General features: G+C 40.0%; 1 protein-coding gene across 1 annotated transcript in view; it reads right to left on the minus strand.

Annotated features, from left to right (window-relative positions):
• The window catches only part of PDE6C (phosphodiesterase 6C), a 40363-nt gene that overhangs the window by 8703 nt on the left and 6000 nt on the right, over positions 1-25660 (minus strand). The window contains exons 2-15 of the mRNA XM_036336567.1: positions 24274-24426; positions 24077-24166; positions 23112-23252; positions 21740-21814; positions 20717-20781; positions 20548-20614; positions 18921-18968; positions 17437-17586; positions 16733-16876; positions 15408-15476; positions 10239-10385; positions 9902-10009; positions 8938-9047; positions 6363-6450 (exon numbers count right to left, since the gene is read on the minus strand). Coding sequence (XP_036192460.1) covers positions 6363-6450; positions 8938-9047; positions 9902-10009; positions 10239-10385; positions 15408-15476; positions 16733-16876; positions 17437-17586; positions 18921-18968; positions 20548-20614; positions 20717-20781; positions 21740-21814; positions 23112-23252; positions 24077-24166; positions 24274-24426 — 1455 coding nt within the window. The remainder of the gene's footprint in view (positions 1-6362; positions 6451-8937; positions 9048-9901; positions 10010-10238; positions 10386-15407; positions 15477-16732; positions 16877-17436; positions 17587-18920; positions 18969-20547; positions 20615-20716; positions 20782-21739; positions 21815-23111; positions 23253-24076; positions 24167-24273; positions 24427-25660) is intronic.

Raw genomic sequence — 25660 nt, forward strand, 5'->3', positions numbered from 1 at the left:
AAATAGACCTTTATCGGCATACAGGCTAAAGGACAGATGTATAGTGGTTTTGCCAAATAAAATTGACTGTTATGAAATACAGGAAAAGTTCCGTTGGAAAGAAAAGAGGAAATAGTATATTAACTTATGTAGAGATAGAGGCAGCATAAAATAGACTTGCAAACCCAAGACCAGCTATGGCTCTCTGTTATTCCAAGAGACTGAAAAACTAGAAAGCAAGAAATGAACAAAGAACTCAAGTTTTCTATATTATCTATACAAATAAAAGGGTAATATGGTAATTAGACTGGGAGACCTTCTGGACGTCCTTCCGGACAAAGCCATGGTGGCGGGGCTGAGGCAGAGGCAGTCAGGGGCAATCAGGCCAGGAGGGGAGGGCAGTTCGGGGTGATCTGGCCAGCAGAGGGGGCAGTTGGGGGTGAGCAGGTCAGCAGGGGGGCACAGTTGGCCAGCTGGCTGGCGGGGGGTGGGGGGGAGTTGTGAGCTATCAGGCTGGTGGGTGGGGGCAGTTGGGGGTGATCAGGCCTAGAAGGGGAGGACAGTTGGGGGCAAGCAGACTGGCAGGCAGAGTGGTTAAGGGTGATTAAGGAGGCAGGCAGGTGAGCAGTTAAGAGCCAGTGGTCCCGGATTGTGAGAGGGATGTCCGACTGCCGGTTTAGGCCTGATCAGACGTAGGGATCAGGCCTCAACTGGCAGTCAGACATCCCCCAACGGGTCCCAGATTGGAGAGGGTGCAGGCTGGGCTGAGGGATACACACCCCCGTGCACGAATTTTGTGCACCGGGCCACTAGTCCTATATAATAAAAGGTTAATATGCAAATTGTCCCCACAGGCGGGAGTTCAACTGACTGGGAGTTAGACATGCACTGGCCACCAGGGGGCGGCGTGGAACATGGCGGGCATTGGCGACGTGGCACTGGCAGCAGGCGGCAGTGGAGGCGCTGCTGGCTCCAATGGGCCCCAACAAGAGTGGGACCTCGGCGGGATGGTGGAGCAGGTGAGCAGGTGGAGCCAGGCCAAAGCGGTTGTGAGTGGGGGCCCCAATCGCCCCACCGGTCACCCTATAGATCAGCCCTGATCACTGGCCAGGCCTAGGGACCCTACCTATGCATGAATTTCATGCACTGGGCCTCTAGTATATGTTATATAAACCTTCACTTAAGTCATTTTTTATAACAAATTTACTAGGCTAAACACCATATAATGATAGCAGCAACTCACATAATACTTACTGCTTACCAGGCACTATTCTAAATGCTTTATGAATACTCTAATCTTAAAACAAACCACAGTACAGAGAGGTTAAGTAACTTGCTCATGGTTAAACAGTGAGTACACGGCAGAGCTGGAATCTAAACCAGTGCAGCATGGCATTACACTGCCTCTCAACAAGGAACCCAGGTTCGGTTCCCATATTCACCACTTGGTAGTTGTATAATCTCGGACACGTCATTTAGCATCTGTATTTGCTTTCTCAAATGGGGATAATAACAGCTGCCCTGCCTAACTGCCTAGCACTTAGTCTATGCTCAATAAATATTTGTGGAATGTTAACTCAAATGAGATAACTGAGAATGCATTTTAAAACCATAAATTGCTACAAAGGCCATGTCATTATTCTGGTTATGTAAAGTTTTGAGGCTAGCTTCAGGTTAAAAGAGACTTGCAAACCCAAGACCAACTATGGCTCTCTGTCATTCCAGGAGATTGAAATACTAGAAAGCAAGAAATGAACAAGAACTCAAGTTTTTTATATCATATGTTATATAAGCTTTCACTTAAGTAATCTTTTTATAAAATAAATTCTAGGACCAAAAATAGTATTTTACACAACAGTTATAAGTAGTAGAAAGGAAAGCTGTGATATTTTTTGTTAAAATTATGAGTTCATAATGGCAACTATAGTCTATTTAAATTGATAGAATGAAAAAATGGCTGTTGAACACTCCAAGAAGTACAGTAAACAAAAGAAAACCTGTCTAGATCAAAATCAGTTTCTTACTTGGCACAGTTCACAGCAGCCCCTGGGGCATCCCAGTCCATACTCTGAACCAAATCTGGATACAGGGCATTTTCAACCTGGCCTGAATTGGCCAGGAAGAAGGAAGAGCAAAGAGAGCATTTACAATTTTAATCTCACTTCCTGCCCTTGATTTTGGCACCATGGTGGCCTTTGGACTGGTGGTGACCCAATGGCATGTTTATGTCATTGAGTCACTTACTGTCTTTATTTGTTCATTAATACACATTTTTATGTTCCAAATGTAATGTGACATATACTTTGTAGCTCCAGTGACACTTAAATTCATCCTTGATTGCTGTACTGGGGGAAAAAGTGAGGGCATGTGTAGAAATGCCTTAAACTTTTAGACTAATTAATATTAAAAGCACATGAAGACATTTTAATTTTACTGTATACTGAAAATTTGCTAAGAGAATAGGTCTCAGGAGTTCTCACCACACATTCACAAAAAGGTAAATATGTGAGGAGATGGATATGTTAATTAGCTGGTTGTGGTAATCATCTCACTATGTATATGTATGTTGAAACATGTTGTACACCTTGTAATATATGTAATCTTAAAAAATAAAATGAACAAAAATTTAGGAAGAAGAGCCAAATTAAAACAAAATGGGTGGGGGCAGGAAAGCAAAATAGGCTGATGAATTTAAATAATCCTTTAGGCTATAACTTCCTGTCTCTACCAAGTGTCAGATTGTACAGGGCGCATAATCTATAGCCATCGACCAAATAAATCAATATTTTTATGCACCAATTATTTTAATGTATATTGTTTGTATTTGTAAACCTGGATACCTGTTACTATTTGCTAAGTATATCTGTATGAGAGGAAAAGCTACATATAAAGAGAAATATAAAAATAAATATGACTAATCCTGTTGTACCCCATTTAAGTCATACCTTTTTCTAATCCAAAATAATAAAAAAGCTGTCTTAAAGCGGACAGGTTATCAAAAGGTCTTTCAGATTACAAAGTAAATCAATATTGGATTTTTTAAAAAGATGAACATGGCATACTTTTAAAATTGGTATGATTAAGGAAAATGAGTGTACATTCAATTTTTCAGCACTGCTTTTTTAATAGATAGCACAATATACCTAAATTTCACTCATCATTTTTTTCCTCATTCATTTCACTTTTATCTAAAAAACTGTGCAAGTCTACTAATTGAAAAACCATTTCTTAATTCTATATTCTTTCATATTTTCTCTTTTATTCCTTTCATAGTTAAGGCCTTTAAAAGAAAAACTTCTAAGTGGTTTCTTTTTAAGCTGTGGACATAGATTCATACGAAGTATCCTGCTTCTGTTTTGTATTAGTTGCTGGAAAGCTCTTGATCAAATTTGTGGCCCATGTCTAATAAATATTTATACCTCACTGTACACATTTTGGGAACATTTTGAGACTTTACCATACTTTGTCTTATTTTTCTTATTTTTCCATTAGCCCTCTCTAATGTTATATGTATTTTTGGAAGCTCCACCAAATCATTTTGGAAAAAAATTGAGGATTAAACACATATTCATGCATGCAATTTTTTTTTAAGTAAGCAAAGATGCATTCATTGGAGCAAAGGCCCACTTACTCAAAGAAAGAGTATATTTTTATTCTCCCTCTACTATTAAAATGGCAATAAAAATATAAATTCTGCATAGCACATCAAAATAGGTTTAAGTGGCTCTAATTCATTCTGATTAAGGCTCCCAGGAGAGGAGAAGCCACAGAAAGTACAGGCAGTTTTAGTCTTCACGTTGGAGGAGAGTGCCCACCTGTTCAGGCTCACTGGTGACCTACAGAAGATACTTAGTTTCTTCATGCCTTCTTTGTATGAGATGGGGTTGGTATGAATAGAATTATTATGCACTTTGTAATGAAATGTTTTTGAGTAACAAAAGGGTTCTGTTATTTATGCTGAGCAATTTATTTTGTCATTTTTATAGTACATTATAATATTACAATGTATACTCTCACAAATCTGACTAACAGGTATTTCCAGCCATTCACTCAGGTTAAAGGGTAGGTTTCTGTCTGGTTAGAATATAAGTGGTTCTAATTCTCAAAGCAGTGAATCCCACTATGGGGATAAAAGGCCATTTTAGGTCAAAACCTTATAATATGCAAAACAAAATGTCTGAGTCATGCCCATGAAATGCTGAAGTTGCTAGATAAATTCTAAGGATCTTCCTTGTTTTAAAAATTAAAGATTTTAAAAGTAAACATTTTTATACAAAAATAAGTAAATAAAAGAGTCACATTGTCTACGTAGGATGGCTAAAAATTTCTTTTTTCCCCCAGCATTCAATTTGCGTGCTTATAAAAAGCTCTGTGATTGCATTGCCTAGCGACTCTATTTACAGGCCTTAAAAGTCTGCAATTAGCAGATTGAATAGCATTGTAGGCAGGTCCTCGCCAAGATGGTAAAGATTACTGAGATGCAATATTCCTTTTTAGAATGAATAATAAACCTTTATATAGCCATCAAACCCAGTTCAGGCTGCAGAATAAATAACATTAAAAAATTTAATATGGAAAACCACAACCTTATTATAAACTCCCCAGTCCCAAAAAGAAAAAACTTATGAGATATGAGGAGCCTTCCAATGGTAAGCATTTAGATATTTGGCTGTAGTTTTTAAACATATTTTCCTTTAGTAAATACAATTAAATAACAAAATTAAAAATATATTTGACACAATCTGCCTTTGGTATCACATAATCACTAGGAATTAGAAAATTCTTTCTCAAAAATATAAGATAGTCTCAACCAGTAAAACAAAGACTGATAACAAATTGGATAATTAACAATTTAGTCTTATCTCTCTGAATTACTTTCCAATTCTCCTTTGAATTCTCCCAGAATAGATATTATCATTTTTATGGCATAAATGCTACTGCAGGGAGAACTATTACAGTTCTTGGTGAAAGTGCAGGTTTCTTGGCCCCCACCCCTGAGAGCCGTCAGTAAGTATGAAAAGCAGCCCAGGATCTGTTTTTTTGGTGTGTTTTGTTTTGTTAATCCTCACCCGAGGATATTTTTCCATTGATTTTTTTAGGGAGAGTGGAAGAGAGAGGGAAACATCGATGTGAGAGAAACACATCAATTGGTTTTTCCTGCATGTGCCCTGACCATGGCCCTGGCTGGGGAGGAGCTTGCAACCAAGGTACATGCCTTTGCCCGGAGTCAAACCCGGAACCCTTTGGTCCGCAGGCTGATGCTCTATCCACTGAGCCAAACCAGCTAGGGCCAGAATCTGTCCTTAACAACCTGCCCACCCACCCCGCCCTGTGAAATCAATGATTCTGACGCAGCTGCTCTGGGTCCCCATGTCTGGGTGCTGTATCAGTCATAGGCTCTTAAAAACACTCAAGGCACTTCACTACATATACACTTTTCTTCCTGGTCACTCTGCCTTATAAGTTTTTCCACTTGGCCTTTCATGACCTAAAAGACTGTAGTGTTATCTCGAAACTTGGGACATATTTCTGTGCTTTCCTTCCCCTGAGCCTGTAATAATGATTGTGATGGAAACTGAGCAAAGCTCCACCCTGGAGAGGGCTGGTGCATCCTAATGGGCATCTGCAGTTCTAGACGCGTCCTCTGCCAAGACACAAGTGTTCCCCTCCGGCTAATCAATGGCTCCTTTTAATTGTTTGGTTTGGAACTTTCTCAACTGATTTTTAAAAAAGGAGATATAACTAGACTATATCCACAACTTTTCCACAAGCCTATGTACCCTTAAATAAAATTGATAAAGGGAAGATGGACTACTTCCCATGGAATGCTAGTAGTAGTGATACATGCAAATCAGTGAATTCAAGACCAAGTTCAAAGACACTTCCTGCATAAAGCTGTCCCTGGTGCAATCTGTCCTCCCCTGTGCCCTGCCCACTCCTGAGTGTGATATCTCCCTCTGGAACTCTCAGTGCCCCTCTGAGGGCAGTTGTCCGATTCTGCCTTATATCCCAGTTTCATGCCTCTCTCCGCTACGAAAGCTTGACTTTCTGAAAGTACAGACCATGCCCTTGAATGAAAGGGAGTGCCCAGGAATGAAAAAGAAAGCCAGAGCCTGATTTACACATCCACTATAAGCCTTTTCTTCTTTTTTCAACAGACCCACAGAGATTCTGTGAGGTTTCATGGCTCTTTTGTCCTCTATCCCAGCTACTTCCAACTTGGTTGTTCAAAACTGTTGCAATTTAGCCATTTCTGTCATTGACTTTTATGAGGTAAACACTGTCAGCCTCCACCCCTCAAGGCCACCTCTTTCCAAGCATTTTCTGTAGGTTAGTGTTTTGACCCAGAGCTTGTGAGCTGCCCTGGAGAGAGGCTCATGTACCTCATCCTGCAGGAGAGTCTTACTGTACTCCAGATGGTGCCTCTCCAAAATAGAAGATCCATGAAGCTTTGCCAATGGAGACGTGGATCTAGAAGGAGAGGGATATGCCATGATTTTAGCTGTTTAAAGATTATGCATATGTCCATACAATATAGAATCTTTACTATCTGAGGATTTTTTTCATTTCCTCTCTCTCCCTCTCCCCTAATGCCCGTGAAATGGTCAAAAGTTACATATTGAAAAAGATGTTTTAGATTTAGAAGATGAGAATATGCTCTTTAAAACAATTTCCTTAAAAAAAAAAACAACATCCTTATTTATTGAATGCATAAAATGATTGAACTGTTTAAACTCAGAAGTCTGGTCCTTCTGCATCTAAAATCTTTGTCCCCAGAGTTTATGGTGGTTGAATATGACTTATAGAGCATGTAGCAAACCTGATAAAGCCTGTAGCTCATTTATAGAGAAAGTGTTCATTAGGAATTGAGTATTCTTATAAATACAGCATTGAGAATATGGTCAATAATCTATACATGTGCGATACATATAAAGCTCTTGCTGGCGCTAATTGCACGCGTGTGTTTTGATCTGTCATTGTTGATTGTGAATTTGGTTGACACCTCTATTATAGAGAAAGGGTGAATAGTGATATTAAAGTATTTCTTCTAATTAATTTCCTTTCAATGTGCACGAATCAGTGCACCAGGCCACTAGTGTTGTGATAAGTATGTATGGTTTCAGATAGGTACTAGACTTTTCAGGGTGACCACTTCCCAAGTAATATAAATGTCTAATCACTTTGTTTTACACCTGAAGCTATTATAATATTGTACATCAACTGGAAATTTTAAACTTTTTTTAATATTTTGATTGATGTTTTACAGAGAGGAAGGGAGAGGGATAGAGCATTAGAAACATCAATGAGAGAGAAACATTGATCAGCTGCCTCCAGCACACTCCCCACTGGGGATGTGCCCACCACCAAGGTACATGCCCTTGACCGGAATCGAACCTGGGACCCTTGAGTCTGCAGGCTGATGCTCTATCCCAGTGATAGCGAACCTTTTGAGCTCAGCGTGTCAGCATTTTGAAAAACCCTAACTTAACTCTGGTGCCGTGTCACATATAGAAATTTTTGACATTTGCAACCATAGTAAAACAAAGTTATATTTTTTATATTTATTTTATATATTTAAATGCCATTTAACAAAGAAAAATCAACCAAAAAAATGAGTTAGCATGTCAGAGGTGTCATAGGTTCGCCATCACTGCTCTATCTGCTGAGCCAAACCGGTTAGGGCTTAAACATTTTTTAAGAAAGAGGAAGAAAAAGAATGTATAGGAACTAAAATGAAAATCACTATCAAGTAACACTTCTTCTCCATGACAATGAGATAAATTTAAACTCAAATTTCCCATTTGCTAATACTTGGATCATGCTTTATGTAAGTGGGGACCTCAGTCTTCGGTACCCTGTCTTTCTTCAGTTCTTCCTGTTGGATGGAGGGAAAGTGAATTCAAAAATAAAAAGATGAAAAAGAAAAGATGGAGAGAGGCTGAAGTCACAGGTGTACCTTGATAATGTGGAAATGTTGTGATGGAAATATGGAATAAATAATTTTAAGAAAGGAAGACATCAGTAATATGGGCTGCAGCCTTCATAGAGAAGTTTCATTTTGTTTCAGAAAGAACAGAACTTCAGGGAGGAGAGGGGTCATGAACAGGTTTAGTAACCAAATATCCTAGTTAGGGGTCAGAATTTTTTAAAATATCTTTTCATTGAATTTTTAGAGAGGGAGAGAGAGGAATAGAGAGACGGAAACATCAATGAGAGAGAAACATTGACCAGCTGTCTCCTGCATGCCCCCCACTGAGGATTGAGCCCCCAACCGGGGCATTTGACCTGACTGGTAATCGAACCGGTGACCCCTTGATTCATGGGTCGATGCTCAAACACTGAGCCACACTGGCTGGGCAGGGATTAGAATTTTAATTCACATTCAAATGCCTACTCTGTGTCAGCACTGGAGATTTTACAAAGATGAATAAAGCTCAATTCCAGTGGGAAAGAGTGATTATCTTTAATTCCTTTGGGTTTAAAAACATCAGTCAAAAAAGGTTACAGAGGAACTAAATATTCACCCAGTCTCAAAGTAACACCTCAGATTATTTATTAATACAAAGGAGAAAATGTACCTTTGCATAAAGAGATCAGCTAGACATTATTCATAAACAGATAATGGGACAAATTAATATCATAGGTCTCTTGGTGCAAGGCACTGAGAAGTACACAATGTCTATGTAGAATTCCTACCCACAACGTTTCCCCTGAATCTAGTAACCTGGAAACAATCAGACAAAGCCAAATAGAGGCATAGTCTGCAAAACAACTGGCCTAGACTCTTCAGAAACATCAATATCCTGAAAGACACGCAAGGTTGAGGAATGACTCCAGATTAAAGGAGATTAAAGATATGACAACTAAACCTGGTATCAGGTGATTTTCATTTCTTCTCCCCTTAGACAACCTCAAACGTCACAAGTACCTGTCGACACTGCACATGTGTTCACTCACTTCATCTGATACAGATTATTGGTGCCTCTGTGGTCAATGTCATGGCAGAAAGCAGCAGCGAGCATGGCAAAAGCTTCGAGGTCTGTATAGTATTTCTTTAGCCTTCCTGTCTAAAAGAATATATGCATATATATATATATTTACTTGGATTAATACACCTCTATACATGTGCTGTGAGGCCTGCCTGCAATGAAGGAGATATGCTGTACTTTTAGAGCAAGTTGTTTTTATTTCTTACTGAGTATTGTAGCTAATTCTGGGCAATTACAAAACCCAGAAGGATGGGAAGGGGTTGGAGGGATGGGTGGAAAAAATAAAGGGATGAAGACGTACAAATTGCCAGATACAAACCAGTCACGGGGATGTAAGGTACAGCATAGGGAATGTAGTCAATATTGCAATCACTCTGTGAGGCACATACATGTCTATATTCGTTTCAGGTGTAATGTGTGCACCTAAAACGAATATAATACTGTCTGTTAACTGTAATTAAAACAAAACTTAAAAAACAACCACAACCAAAGGACTTGTATGCATGCATATTAGCATAACCAATGGACACAGACACTGGGGCAGTGGGGGCTTGCCCGGGGTAGGAATGGCTGGCAGGGGGTGGGAGGGTGTCAAGCAGGGAAAAATAAGACATATGTAAAATTTTAGACAATAAATTTTAAAAAATAAAACAAAAAAACCCAACCAGCCAGCAGGTAACTGAAATTTCCTTCGAGGAGGTACATGATTGTCCTCAATAAGTTTAAGGTTTCTCTTAAGAGTGACAATCCAGCCAAGTGCCCAGGCATCCCCATATTGTCTGGTATCATCTACAGGGGAGTTTGGGGCTTATGGGATTGTGCCTATGAATTCCAGAATTACTGATCTAGACTGATGGACTGTCTCCGGTCCTCGCTCGCCATGCTCAACAGGGAAATGTGCAGGTTTATGATTGACAGCGCTCTGGACCTACCATCAGCAAAGTGAACATGGTCTGCCCCACATTGAATCCATGCCGCCAGTTGTGGTAAGTGACGGAACGGTACCCTTTTCTCACGGTGTACATCCATCTGGTAAGAACCTGTCACCCACAGAAGATAACGCCATTCAGACTTTGGAACAGAATGCGAAAGGTTGGAAGGTCTGTGACAATCTTATCGATTGGTCTTGTTTACAGAGGTTAAGCTGATATATTTACAAAGTTAATAATAATTTAAAATTCAAACTGAAGTTAATCTTTTAAACCACAGGAAACATTAGTGAAGTACAGCAACAGAATCGCCCAGTATTTTACATTAAAGACCATCTACCTCTACGGGTACTTTGAATTTCTCCACCACATTTATTTCAAAAAATAGTCGTAGTCCACACTTAATCAGCCCGTGCTCTGTAATGGGAAAGTCACTGAAGTGGAATTCACACAGGTCTACTGCCTTTGGGTCTGGCAAGTCCTCTTCCTGTTGAAATAAGGACAAACTGTCAGATTGCATTCACACATCCAACATTGGGTGTGAAACAAATTACAATAAAAAGTCACCAGCCACAATTTGCTGAGCCTTTACGTGCCTGGCGCTGGGTGATGCAGTTTGCATGTGCTATCCTCACAACAAACCTGCACAATTTCACCCAGTTTACAGATGGTGAAACTGAGACTCAGCTATATCAAGAAACTTTCTAAGGGGGGGTGGGGGTGGGGGAGATACACTTCCAATCATGTTCCAGTGGCTATTTTCTTTCTATGATGCAAAATGAAATGCTGGGTTGCAGCAGCTTCACCCATCTTCGATACTCAGCTTCTCTTTTTTCCTTTTCAAGAAATATTCAGGAAACAGTAAGTGACTGTTTAATTCAATTCTATCACATTTTCTTTACATGCTCAGTGACGCTTTCCCATCAGACTGTGAGCTGCACCAGAGTGGGATCGTGTCCCTTCTGTTTGTGTGGTGCCTCAGATCTGCAGTGCCTGTCCCATGAAGGGGTTTGGTAGATGTTTATTGAGTGAATGAATGAGGGCCCTGTAGTATATTGCAGATATCTTATTCATAGGACTATGAATGAAGCACAAGAGTATTGACTTGGCTTGGGAAATTTAAAAAAGGACCTTACCCTTAAAGAACTTAACTTATTGAAATGGTTATAGAATGCAGACCAGGGAAAGGTGAGAGCTTAGAAAACGCACAGAGCTTAGCTTCAAGTGCCTGGGACTGTGGGAGAAATTGATTGCCCGAGGGCAGGAGGAGGGGGGAGTTAAAGGAGGAGATATTCTGGAAGGGTATTCAGCTGATTTGGTAGGAGAGGAAGCGCCAGGAGGCAGGAGTTAGAAAAGGCTATTAGGGTCTACCAGATAGATGCAGGGGAGCAATTCAGTTCAGTGGGCATCTACTGAGTTCACTGAGCTTACTACTGTGTTGAGGTCCCTTCTCTCAATAATGGTACACAGATATTTTAGGTAAAAATACGGTTTTTGGCCCTCTAGCCCCTGATCTGGGCTCGTCCCTCACACCCTTGCCCTTCTCTCCTCTCCCTGGGGCTCCCTCCTCACCAATGCCACTCTCAGACCATCACTTTAGGCAGAGACTTTTTCCTGCAAAGCAATGGCTTGGGCCAGGAGACTAATGTTCAGTTCTGGGTTTGGCTTAGCATGTCTCCCAAATGGATCAGGCCTCAATATTCTCATTTGTAAAATAGGAAGGATACTAATAATCTTTTTGTCTTTGTTGTTTTAATTAAAAAGTAATTTTGATTAAAAAGCAATTCTATTTGCATGAGTCCAAGAAAATTTGAGGGGATTCAATTCACAACTCATAGTAATACTTTACAAAATTCCTTTCTCCATTTCTCATAGGGCCCTCTGATACCCTTTGTTACTCATTCTCATCACTTTCTTTCTCTCTCCAAATGCTCCCAGATTCCTTGCCCAAAGAGGCTCTTCTTTTTCATTTATTCATCTATTATTCATTCAACGAACATTTGTTGGTTTCTGTTTTCTAGGCATTATGGAGAAAGCAATGAATAAAAATGTTGTCATTGCCCCTGAAACATGTTCTCATGAGCAGAACATTAGCACAGCTTATAAAAATCAGAGTAAGAGAGCCCCTGCCAGATGAGTCTGGTTGGTTGGAGTGTCATCCCATACAACAAAAGGTTTCGGGTTCGATTCCCAGCCAGGGCACATATCTGGGTTGCGGGTTGGAACCCTGGTTGGGGCACATACAGAAGGCAACCGATCAGTGTTTCTCACATCACTGTTTCTCTCTCTCTCTCTCTCTCTCTCTCTCTCTCTCTCTCTCTCTCTCTCTCTCTCTCCTTTCTCCCTTCCTTTTCCTCTAAAAATCAATAAAAATATATTCTCAAGTGAGGATTTAAAAAAAATCAGAGCAAGAGAAGAGTTATGGGAGAGAGTTATGGGCAGCGGTAGGAGCGCCCTGTGCCACTTAGCCTCCTTGCTGGAGGTCGTTGCTCCCGTACAGTTCCCAGAGTGTTACGTAAAGATAAAATGTGAAATTGTTTTTTCATGCATTTCAGGGTCAGTGATACTTAAATGTAAATGTGTATTTTAGCAAGAAACAAAGTAAGTTCTCAGAATTATGATTCCCAGGCGCAGTTAAAGAAGAACCAGTAAAATAACACTTTAATGCAGAAATCACAGGTTTTGAAGAACAACCATTTGTAAGTCTGTGATACAGAGAGGTTGATGAAAATAAAGGCTTTTGATTGGTCTGAGAAGTAGGAAGCCTGGCGCCCAAGGCTGATGTTCTGCTGTTTGCAGGAATCACACAGCTGAGGTGTGTCCTGTCAGGCCTCCTGGGCTGCTCCTCCCCTCTGCTCACTGGGGCGCTGGCCACAGCAGCTCTCTTTGGTTTCCCTCAGATAGCAAGCTATCCTGTGTCTCCAGGCCCTGGTCTGTATGCCCTGCTTCCTCTTCTCATCTCCAGCCATCGCCAAGCCCCATCATCAATCGCTGCCTAGCCCACAACTGCTTTCTCTTCACACCTCAGGGCCATGGCTGTCATTCCTATTCTACCACCTTCTGTGAGTAGAAGCAGGCCCTGGGCTTCTGAGGGCCCTTGGTACTTCCACTCTGTGAACTTGTCCACACAGGGCAATGTCGGTGTCATTGCTTATATTTTGGTCTCCCTATTAAGCAGGAGGCTTCTTGAACCAGATAAGAACCAGACCATACTATCTTCTGCTCTCAGGACCTTACAGAGTTCTTTGTACTACAGTGCATCTCAATGATTACTGAATGAATGGGGAAAAAATTTAAATAAAAGATGAATGGGTGAGGTATTTCTCTGGGGCCTTCTCTCCAGATGGTGTACCTATGGGTTATCTGAAATGTTCTGGAAGCAAGACAAAGGTGGGAGGAGGACTTCCCTCACTTACTTTGTCTGAGTCAGTGCACAGCTGCCTCAGTCCTCCCCAGCACAGTGACATGCACCTGCTGCTACACCTATAAAATAGACCTGGCCTTCCCTGAACCTAGAATTAAAGTGCACACCTGGAGAAAGAATCGTGGTGAGGACAGATACATGAATAATTATGTAGCTAAGAAATTATGCCAAGATAATTTTGAAGAATTCCTCTGAAATACTTGTTTGTTTCTTGAGTTCCTAAGTTTTACACAGCAATGATTTGGGCCAAACTTAGAGCAGATTTCCATTAAAATAGGGTGTGTGTTGGTAAAGCTACTGGTTCTTTATCCATTTTATTGCTTCTCCAACATAAGGTCCTCCTTCCTCTAAATAGACAACTAGAGAATTTCTAAAGTGTCATGATGTCAATCAGAATTTTATTTTACAAGAAGATGCATGTTGTTGAGGGCAAGCAAGGAGAAGGAAGGATTATCTTCTGGGCCAAGTGTGAGAAGAAAGTGTTTAGAAGTCAAACCAAGAAGAGTGGGATCCTCAGGTGACACAAAATTATGCAGGGTGGGAATGGAGCCCTCAAACAGAGGTCAAAGGCCACTGGCTCTGTGGTGGCAGAGAACAGGAAGACACGCCTTATAAAAGATGGCAAGGGTGAAGGTGAGGTTGTCAGTATGTCTCAGTTTAGAAAGCAGAACACTTACATCATGAATTCCAAAAGGACAGAGGAAAACAGGGTGAGGTAGTTAGTTAGGAAATAGATATGATACTATTTCAATTTCATTCAAATTTTTAAAGTTCCAGGCCTAGGGGGCTTGGCTTTCAGTTGGGATCCCAGAAGGGCCTCACTCTAGAAATAAGGCCTCTACCCTCATAGTAAGGGCAAAACTGAAATAAATCATCTATAACAAAATCTAAAATCAACTTTATTTACCTGTCAGAAGAAAATCTAGTGCTGCAGAAAGATAATGCCACCCAGAGGCCCTACAAGTTTTCATTCACAATGTCCAGTTTTCAATGAAAAAGAACTATGAAGCATATTTTAAAATAATCAAATGACTGAAACCCAAGAGCAAAACTAGACAGTAGAATCAGACCTATAGGTGATTCAGGTATTGAGATGGAAATTTTAAAATAAATGTGGTCAATAAATTCAAGAGAATAGAGGGAAAGATACACAAAGTAGATAAAATGATGAAAAGTTTTAACGAAGAGTTGGAATCTTTAAAAAAATTAAATGCACATTCTAGAACTGAAAAAGATTAACTCTGAAATTAAAAAATTATTGGATGAATCTAACTGTAAATTGTGGAAAATGAGTTTAGGTATGTTTAATAGGATGCAACAAAATACAGGATGAATTAATTGGAAAAGGAATTAATTTCAACCAGAAATAATAGAGATGGTCTAATGACAATGAAAAAAGAACTGAGCCCTGACTGGTTTGGCTCAGTGGATAGAGCGTTGGCCTGTGGACTGAAAGGTCCCGGGTTCCATTCCAGTCAAGGGCATGTACCTTGGTTGCGGGCACATCCCCAGTAGGAGGTGTGCAGGAGGCGGCTGATCGATGTTTCTCTCTCATCGATGTTTCTCTCTATCCCTCTCCCTTCCTCTCTGTAAAAAAATCAATAAAATATATATATAAAAATTAAATCAATGTTTATCTATAAAAAAAAGAAAAAGAAAAAAGAACTGAGTTCCTCCAGGCTCCAAAAGAGAAGCTAGCGATGGCGATAATAATTGTGCCTGATATATTGTTCTTAGAAGGTTCATATGTTCTGTGATCCCATCATGTCTTCTGGGGTGGCCATGGTGAGATCCAAAACTATTAAAATAAATCAGACCAGGACATCTCTAGAATATGTGCCTCAAGTTCCTTATGCCATAGTCTAGTTTAGCTGTGATTCTAAATTATCTGTGTGGATCGGACTGTAGAAGACAAAGGAAAGGAAATCAGGTAGCCAGAAGATGACTCTTTAGAAGAAATATCATTTCTTTTTAGCTTTGAAAGTTGTCAGGGAAGAAAAAACTCAACATTTATTTGAAAAATGAGAAAGCATGTCCTAATATATTTTATTAAAAAGGCATTAAGGATAGAAGTAAAACACTTACCAAAATTGTGACAAGTTGTTTTTCTTCACAGTCTTCAATTACATCTATACTTAACTTCTCTTTAAATTTCTAAAATGTAGAAGCAATTGAGATGTGAAATTCCTATAAAGGATATTTCTATTTGATTCCTCTGCTCTCAAAATCAGTTAAAATATATTTTAAATATGCTGTAATGAGTTTCATGACAAAGATACATTCTGGATACAAAAAAAAAAATCTAATGCATCTGATTATGAAGAATTTTCTCCAAGAAATAATCTAATTGATTTCTCTATTCCCCCAAAAGGTAACATAAGCTGTCTGAGTGAGGAAAGAGAGAGAGAGAGAGAGAGGTTTTTTTTGTATGTAGGTAAGAAAGAAAAATAAGTGGCTTACATTTTTTGTTATTTTGTTTGTTTATTGCTTTTTTAGTTTATAGCAATTTCCCTTTATTCTCCCCAGACCTTCTCATCTTCAACATCTCAAATTCTCAAGTCAAACTCTCTGAACTCTCAAATTATCCAGCAAAACCAACCAATCAAACAACAACAAAAAGACACACAACTAAAAACAACCCATCAAAACTATACCTACACACTCTAAAAGCTGGATAAATAAAAGGAACAGAGGAATAAAAATAGTGTGATATATTTCTTCATTTGGTGGTAATTAGAACACTCCTAGCAAATATCTACTTTCTCTCCGACCATCCATGATGTTGATCTTGGTCATGTTTGGCCAGTGAGAATTTAAGTGAATGTTATGAGTAAAGACTTGAAATGTGCTTGCACAGTGGGCTTGCTCTGTTGCTCTGTGTCATGTTCATGAGAAGAACACCTATTATGGAGCACCTGATCAAGAAAAATGAGGGTTATACATAGAACAAACCAAATGCACAGCTTGGAGCCAAGCCCAACTAAGATCAATTGAAGCCTGGTCAACCCACAAATGCTGAGTGAGAATTAGATGTTTATTGTTGGAAAGCACTGAGATGTTATGGTTGTTATGCTGCATTACATGGCAATAGCTGACTGGTATATTTCTCTTCCTGGAAATATTTTTTTCCCCTGCTAACACACTTGAATCCAGGTATCACTACTTGAGCTCCTACAGGCCCAGACACTATTTTTAACAAAGTGCTATTCCAACCAAGCAGCCTGAAAGTCCAGTCAGGGTCCACGTACACTGGGCCACCAGGTCCCCCCTTAGTCCCTCCTTCTTTACCTCCCCTCCTTAGCTCAGGACTAAACCTATTCTCATTAGTCAGACCTCTGGGTAATTAGGTGAATTCCAGAAGCCCTGGTTAGATACCACCTAATATCCACAGGACCGAATTCCCCACTTACCAAAATAGACTCGATTTCATCAGGAGTGGCTTTGATCTGGTTCATGAGCATTTCCTGAGCTATTGCCTTTCTGTTTTCTAGCTTATTCATTTTCTCATATGTATCAGTATTTAAAAGAGACCATCCAAGAAGTTGTGTGAGAGTCTGAAATATATAAAATATGATTCAATTCTCTAAAATGAAAGGAAAATTGATTTGAAGGCAGCAAACCACATGCTTCCCTATCAATCTCCCTTTTAATCTAAGAACAAAACATATTAACAATGCCCCAGACAATAAAGTTGACTAAGCCCTGATTTCCAAAGTGCACTGTGCATCCTGAATACTTTACTAGAGGAGAGAAATTACAAAAATCCAGTAGAATAAGAATGACCTGAAAATCAGAGAGAGGGCTGGGGATGAGAGCAAGAATAAGAGGGAATAGAAGTAGGGGTGGGGAGAAAGGATACAGAAACCTTCTTTCCCAGTTTCCTAGTATTGTAAAGAATTTTGATTAAGCCAAAGATCATTCTTTAGTAAAAAAAAAATGTTGCAGTTTACAGAAGTCAGGAAAGAGAAATGACACAATGACATATTGGCTACAACCTTGTATGACTCATGTTTAATTGCCCTTCAAAAATATCATTCCAAAATAACAAATAATTATGCATCCTCTATTATTTTGTGAATTTCATTTACCTCAATTATTTTATAATTGCACTTGCCTCAGTAATGTGTTCATCATATTCATCAAAAGGTTTTCCATCTTCCCTGTTGTAAAATGTAGCTACTCCCACAATGTCTTCTTTCTTGTTGACAATAGGCAGGGACAAGACATTTTTAATGACCCAGCCAGTGTCATCTACAGGTCCTTTCTAAAAACAATAAAGGCACTCAGATTATTTTTTTAATTTTTAATTTTGAAATAAATGTAGCAAAAGAAATGTACAGAGAGGTCCCAGGTACCATTGACCCAGTAGTTTTCTCAATGGACTATCTTGTAAACCAGGAAATAGACCTAATCTGTGAAGCTTATTCAAATTTCACCATACTTATGTGTATTTATTCGTGTGTGCACATGTGTGTATGGCTTTATGCAAATTCATCACATGAGTAGATTTGTGTAACCTGCACTAGAATAGAGATACAAAACTAACCCAGCACCATAATAGCTACCACCCCATCACTCCCCACTGGGGTTATTTTTAATTTAAAGAAAAATAATCTTTGGGTATTAGATGCACAATTCCTATGTTGTGTCAGAACATGTCTAGGATTATATGGCCATAAAAGTATTCTGGTACATTCAATTAAGTGTACTAGAACCAAGTGTCTGTCCTCCTGTCTTTGTCTCCCCAGCCCTAGGGATGAGAAGCACTTATCTCTGTGTTCCCTGTTTCACTTTGTCTGCCCTCCAACACCTGTTTAGTTAATTCTTTATATTAAATTATTTCTGTTGAAATACTTAGTGTGGTTTCTGTTTTCCTGACTGATCTATCAAGGTAATCTGTTGTACTGTGATGTAGTTCTATCTGGTAAATATCTGTCAAGCCCCTATGATGTATCAGAACCTAGTTGCTGGATACAAAAATGAATACATCACAGGCCCTAACCTCAAGATGACCACAATCTAGTGGGGGATGCAGACATAGATATTTAGGAATGTTTTTCAAAGTGTGGCCCCAGGGCCATATGAATGTGTTTGTTTATTTTTTTTTAGCTCGTTTCATAACCTCTGGGCATGCATCTTGAGTAAATTATTGGGTACTTCTGATGCCCTCCGAAGTCTGAGAATCATGGAACCATGATGTGGCACCGACACAGTAGGCAGCAAAGCAAAGGTAGTCAAGCACTCAACATCACATTCTTCATTCTTCAGCCTCGTGTTAGCTTAGTTGGTCATCCTTTGAGGCCCCAGGTAAGCCTCGCCTCTCGCATAAAGCCTTCTCTAACTTTTTTCACTCATATGGAAATTTTCTTTTTCAGAATTCCAAAAGCAGTTATAGTCTGGACCATTAATTTAGCATTTAAAGATATTTTCCAAATGCTTCAGAATTGTTGGTGTGTTTTTTTGTCTCTGAGTCTAGAGCCGACTCTGGAGAGGAGAGAAATGGTGTGTGTGTGGTGGTGGTGGGGGGGGGGGGGGAGGTAGTGCTGCTCCCCTCTTCCTCAGCACTGAGAGGTGCGGCCTGGAAGAGGGCAAGGTTACCTGAAATGTGAAGTATTCATCTGCGGGGGCATTCAGCATATTACATATCTGTAAAGCAAGAGGAGACAGAAGTCCTGAAACATCATGTGCTGAAGCCATTAACCCACAATGCAGAATAAGAAAGAACACACCAGGTGTGAGTATTTCTTCCATAGGTCTTGATAGCTCACAAGCAAATTATTGGCAGTGGACCTTGGCTAGGACAAATTTGCTAACAACACATTGAAGTTAGCTTCTCTTCTGCTAATTAAGTCACTGGATGACATTTACTAGTAGCACTATCTCTGCACCTTCCTACTCTCCCAGCCTCTAAGGATTCTTCCAAATTCAAAGCAACTAGATGAATGAACACTGCAAAAAATACAAGGACAACACTAAAGAAAAAGCAAATATGCAAATAAATGCTGCACATATATTTCGGGAACTTGGATCTGAAGGGGGAGGAAAGAAAAATGCCAACATAAAGAAATGTTAAAAGCATCAAACATTCTTGCAGGGAGGAATTTTGATGTCAAAAACAAACAAACAAACAAAAAACAGATGGTGGAGAAGCCCAACTCGGGAGAAAGAAGTCAGCTATGAAGGAGGGAGAGTGTTTTTGAGGTCAAGTGGGAAAGCTATGGTGGCCCCATCCTCTGGCCTTGAGACCTCTGGGACCTACCAGAGATCTTATGCTTGTTGTCTTCCTGCACCTGACCTCTCACAGCCAGAACTAGCCTACTGTCCACCGGGCCCACCCAACAGACCAGGGCAACAATCTTCACTTCCTTTACCAACTCACTACATCTTGCATTGCAATCAGTGGCAAAATTCTCTCTTTATGTATTTTTCTCTTTTGTCAGTAATCTTCCATGCTTCTGAAGTCTTGACCAAGGGAATTGTACTTGAGATAAAATTAAACCCAGCAGGAATCATGATCATGGGCTTCCAAAGAACTCTGAAATTTGTGTGGCTACAGTTTAAAAAGCTGGGGTCCACTACATGTATTACATAGGTGATGCTCTTATTTACAGTATTACATGGTATTTACTTCATGGAGACAGCAAGGAAAACATGTTTTTCTAGTCTTTGGATCAGAATATAATGTCTTTTATTCTAAACAAAATGATTCTATCATAGGAACACTGTAAAATCTGTACCTGATCAGTTTTCCTATTTAACTGGAAAGCTAAGAGCAAATGTGCAGCCTAATTTTATTAATGTGGAGGGCATTGAGCAACAAATCATCGTTATCTTTAGTTCTGGCTCTAATTTACATCCTGCCCTTGATTTTTTTTTCCTTTTGCGTTTTCACCTATTTTTATTTTGTGTTATATTGCTTTATTTGGTTGTTGAAACTTAAATCTTTTTTGTGACAAGGTAAATATGAATAAACATATATGGAAATGAAAAAATAAAGGCTGGGGAATGGATCAATTTTTCTCCTGCTGACAAAATATTTTCTTGTAGAGTTTGGGAGTCTCTAGTTAGCCTACATTCAACTGCCAAGGTTGCTCTCACCGATGTCCTGTGCCAAAGGAAGTGGTCCCTCACCTTTCCCTGATATATTCTGGCTTTCACATTTGTTTGCAACTCTTAGCTAATAAGAGTTACATTCAATATTATTTAATTTTGTTCAATAACTTACAAATCCATTTTCAGCAACATATGTTGGTAATCCACTAACGAGAGTCCAGTGGTCTGCGGGAGGTGTCCTTGAGGAAGATTAGAAGAAAGAAAATCACTGCTACACTGAGAAGTGCACTGTGTACAAAAATAAATGGCAACTCCTACAGCTGCTTTATAGTAATACTCACGGAATCACTTTGATCTCTTCCTTCCCATGCAAAATGTAGTCAATGATTTTATAAAAGATGATTTCCTAAGAGGAAAGAGAGAGATTATGAGAAAAATCTTATTTCCCAATAAGCACTTTTCACTGATGAACTTATATGAATAGTCCCTTATTTCCCAACCATATTTCTTGGCATAATATAAATTAGAAAACTGCTGGTGTCCTGATGACAAGCTTGTAATAAAACTAGAAACATCATTGGCCATTTATCTACATGAGCAATCCTATTTAATTAAATTTACAAAGTTGAATTCACCTGAACAATTTTTAGAGGAAATTTGTTTTTCCTTCAATCCCTTTCTATTGTCCAGAAGGATCTGACTGATAACTTCATTAGAACAAATCCTGTCATTTCTCAACCTCAGTCAATGTTTTCCCTTCCAGCTGGGCAGTGAGCACTCACTCCCTCCGGCACTGGCTCATCTGGACAAGTGCCTTGGAAACAGGATTCGGTGGCTATGTTGAGAACTAGCTCACTAGTTCTTTGGACAGAGAAGAACCTGAGGCCTGGACACGTTGTGTCCCATCACCTTGCCTTTCCTGTGTGCTGGGGATACAGTGGCAAGCCACAATTCCTGCCCTTGGAAGCTTGCAGTTGAAGGTGGGGAATAAATCTAACCCAAGCCTTCCCTAGAGATTCAATGTCAGAGGAAGGACCTGGGAACAGTGTGTTTCAAAAGCTGTGCAAGTAGCTCTGACGTGTCCCTCCCTGTTGAGAACCACTGGTCCCAAGCCTTGGATTTCCGGAAAAGGAGAAGTTAAACCATGAGTTAAGGCCCGGCCACCCCACTGGCTTGGGGCAGAACTGGGACTGGAACCTCAAACCCTTGTGTAGTACTCTTTCTACTACTCCAAGGCCCCGCAGAAAGTTACAGGACTAGAACCCAGGCCTTCTGGGGCTCATGCTCCTTCCTCTATGCGTGGCTGCCTCTGGTTTTAGCACCTTGCACCATGTATGGATATCACCAAGGCAATTGGCACTTACTCTGCCATCTGGTGTCTTTGGACCTTTATAAGGCTCGACTTCTCCAAGCTTGACTGGCCATTCATCGTAGAATTCCTGGAGACAGTTATAGTTAAACGTTATTAAACTGTTCCATGAACTACCATATCTTATATGAATTTCATGTTTGCATATTTTATGTTAATTTATAATTCTGGAATTTTATCACTGAAAAACGTCTGTAATTCCCAGCAATACTGCTTATAGGAATATGTGTGAACAAGTCACTTAACCTTTTTCATCAGCAAGTGGGGACAATAATAGAATTCATACTACAGAGTCATTGTGAGGATTAAGTGAGTAATACATACAAAGCACCTACTCTGATACCTAGTTAAAAGTACTCAATAAAGAGCAACTCTTTTATAGAATATTAAATCTAGCGGTTTCTCACAAAGCTAAATATAGTCTTATGTGATCCAGCAATAACCCTCCTTGGTATTTACCTAAAGGAATGGAAAATGTATGTCTACAAAAAGATCTGTATTTTATTTATAATAGCCAACATTTGGAAGCAACCAAGATGTCCTTCAGTAGGTGAATGAATAAACTGTGGTGCATCCAGACAATGGAATATTATTCAGCATTAAAAAAAAAAAAAAGGAGCTATCGAGCCCTGAAAAGACATGGAGGAAACTTATGTTTATTACTAAGGAAAATAACCCAATCTGGAAAAGCTACATACTGTATAATTTCAACTATATGGCATTATGGGAAAGGCAAAACTATAGAGGCAGTAAAAAAAAAAAAAATCAGAGGTTGCCAGAGACTTGGGGTAGGGAGAGGGAGAGATAAATAGGAGGAACACAGGATTTTTAGGTACACTATTCTGTATGATACTGTAATGGCAGATACATGACATTATGCATTTGTCCAAACCCATAGACTGTACAACACAAAGAGTGAATCTGAATGTAAACTGTGGATTTTAGTTAATAATAACTTATCAAAATTGATTCATCAACGGTAACAACCACACCACATGAATGCAAGATGTTACAATAGGAGAGACAAATAATATGGGAACTAGCTGAACTTTCTGCTCTTTTTTTCTATAAACCTAAAATTTCTCTTAAAAAAGAGAGTCTTTTAATTAATATTTATTTTTTATAAAAGACTCATTGAAGACACAGACAACTAGAAAATAGAAAGGCCAAGATTCAAGCCCAGATCTTTTTTGCTCCAAAATGCTCACTTTTTACCTCTGTACCTTACTTTCTTGGTTCTGGTTCTTGTGAGCTATCATGACTGATTATTCACATAGCATATCCATTTTTAAATGAACCACATTTCATGTGATATGTGTTTTACAGGTGATTTTAAGCAAGACAAAAATGTGTGGAGCAGAGAGGACCTTCTCCTTGGTCATGTCCAGCAGTCCAATGGAGTACCGTTCACAGTTCAGGTATGTTCGAACTGTGTAGAGCACTTTGTGAAACTGTCGCTCAACGTCTGTGAGCTCTTCAAATACTTTATTGGCTGACCACATAAGGATCTGAAAGTAGATATTAAAAATAAAACAGGACAACATACACTATGAAAATATAGAGCTTTAGCCATGAGCTGCATCAAATAAAATGAATCCATATCACTAGACAATGCAATTCCATTTTCGAACATGTCCACGTCCGACAAAATACTGATTCTCTGTGTGGGAGAATGAGTAGCCCTTTGCAAGGCTGTGGGCTCATGAAACAGGATGAGCTATGATTGGTCCCTATATCTGAGTGTTTTGGCTTCGAAGGGCAGGTCATCTAAAATTGGATGCAGAGACAGTCCCCAGGCAGAGTGCAATATTGGTGGCCCACTGGCTCCTGTTGACCCTCATCAGTACCCTTCAGTACGAGGGCTGACACTCTATCCTCTGAGCCAAACTAGCTAGGGCCCAATGTTGTTCTTTATTTTGCTGGCTCAAGGAGGAAACAGACTTCAGAGGAATGATTTGCTCCTGAAATTAATAGCTTTATGTACCAGGCACTACGAAGAGCTTTATGTAAACTAATTTACCTAATGGCCACTTAAGAATCACAGTAACCATGTGGGGTAGGTACTATAATTATCATTGCCATCTCATAGATGAAGAAATCATGGCTACCTTGGATGAAGTCTGAAAAAAGGAACCCAGTGCACATACAGATGAATGGCAGGCAGGTGGGAATGGAAAGCCAGGGCAGACCTTGAGAAGACATCTGGGGCTGAAATTTGGGGATCTGCTCCATGTGGGCTAAACCACCACAGGGGAGAGGAGGGGTCTGGGCTTGTTGCCTCCAGGCCCCTTTGTCAGAATAAGTCAGCCTGATAGTGTCACCTCCCCTTTACCTGGCTTCTTCGAGATTCAACACTGTACAAGTAGTGGGTATGATGAAGCTTTAGGATGATGGAAACAAAGGTGAGGTATTTGGAAAAGACCTATAGACAGCAGAGAAAAAAAGCAAATTAGGTGTGACATCTTTCTCTTGGATCTATAACAAATACATTTCCTAAGCCTCCAACTGGATGCCCAGGGTTAGCATTACCTCTTCATCCTGCTTGGAGAATTCAGATGCATTTACTTTGTTAACTGCCATAACCACAGCCAGAACCTCCTTGCCCATCACAATCGGGGTTGCCAGCAGGTTCCGAGTGACATACCCGGTTTGTTTGTCCATGAAGTCAGAAAAATGGCTGTTCTGAAAAAATGCACACACATTTGCCAAGCAGCACAGAACCATGGAGTGTGGATCTAGAAATGGCAGCAGGTCCTTCCGTCTATTCCAAATTCTATCGACAGATAACCGGGGCCCCAGCGCAGTGGTCCTGAGCAAACACCCCCCCATCCTGTGATTGCATTGAACGAAATTGCCCGTGTCAGAGGGAGCGTTTTCCAGCTGAGCTGTGGCCTATCCAGGTTAGGCTGAGGTTGGGTTGGGCCAGGAGAAAAGAGGTGATCCCACGGCCAAGTGGGTAGAAGATGCTAAGAGGAAGGGAGGGAAAGACTAACTGTTACAGTGAACAGAAAGCGTGTGGCGGGAAGAAAAGCACAGCTGGGGTTACAGGTGTGTTTCACAGAGCTCACAAAAGTAAAATGTGCAGTTGAACCAGAGAACCAGTACATCATCACCTAAAGAAAATTTAGTATTCCCCCAAAATTCTAATCTTGCCTGCCAGGAAATCAGTGTTAACTGCTTGGTATGTCTCCTTCTATGCCTTGCTCTACGCTTTGACAAAGACTTTTCTGGTTGTTGTTTTTTTTTTGTGTGTGTTTTTTAATCCTCACCCAAGGAGTGAGGATATTTTCCCCATTGATTTTTAGTGAGAGTGGAATGGGGAGAGAGAGAGAGAGAGACATCGATGTGAGAGAGAGACATTGATTGGTTGCCTCCCACACACGCCCCTACTGGGGGCAGGGATGGAATCTGCAACCCAGGAACTTGCCCTTGACCTTGAATCGAACCTGTGACCCTCTGGTGTGCAGGCCAACACTCTAACCAAGGAGCCAGTGCTCTTCTGTGTGTGTGTGTGTGTGTGTGTGTGTGTGTGTGTGTGTGTGTATGTGTGTGTGTGTGTGTTTTAAATAAAAAATTCCTTACTCATTTCATACAATACTTTCATCACATAACAATGTAATGGACGTCCCTCCAAAACAGTGCATACAGATGCAAATTTACCTCCTAAATTCTTGCACATTACTCGACAGTGTGGAAGCTCCATGATCCACTCAACCAGCCTCTACTGATTCATTCTGTTTGTAGTTTTCTCCACTGCAAGCAATGCTGCACTGATCATTCTTGCTTTTATGTTTACATGATGGGTTTCCCAAAGTGGGAATCCCTTTTGGGTCACCAGGTGTATGCAGTTTTTATTTACACAGATTACTTTTACAAAAGGTTGGAATTCTTACTTTCACTGATGATCACCCTCTTA

This window comes from Myotis myotis, unplaced genomic scaffold, assembly GCF_014108235.1.
Source record: "Myotis myotis isolate mMyoMyo1 unplaced genomic scaffold, mMyoMyo1.p scaffold_m19_p_15, whole genome shotgun sequence".
Taxonomy (NCBI): domain Eukaryota; kingdom Metazoa; phylum Chordata; class Mammalia; order Chiroptera; family Vespertilionidae; genus Myotis; species Myotis myotis.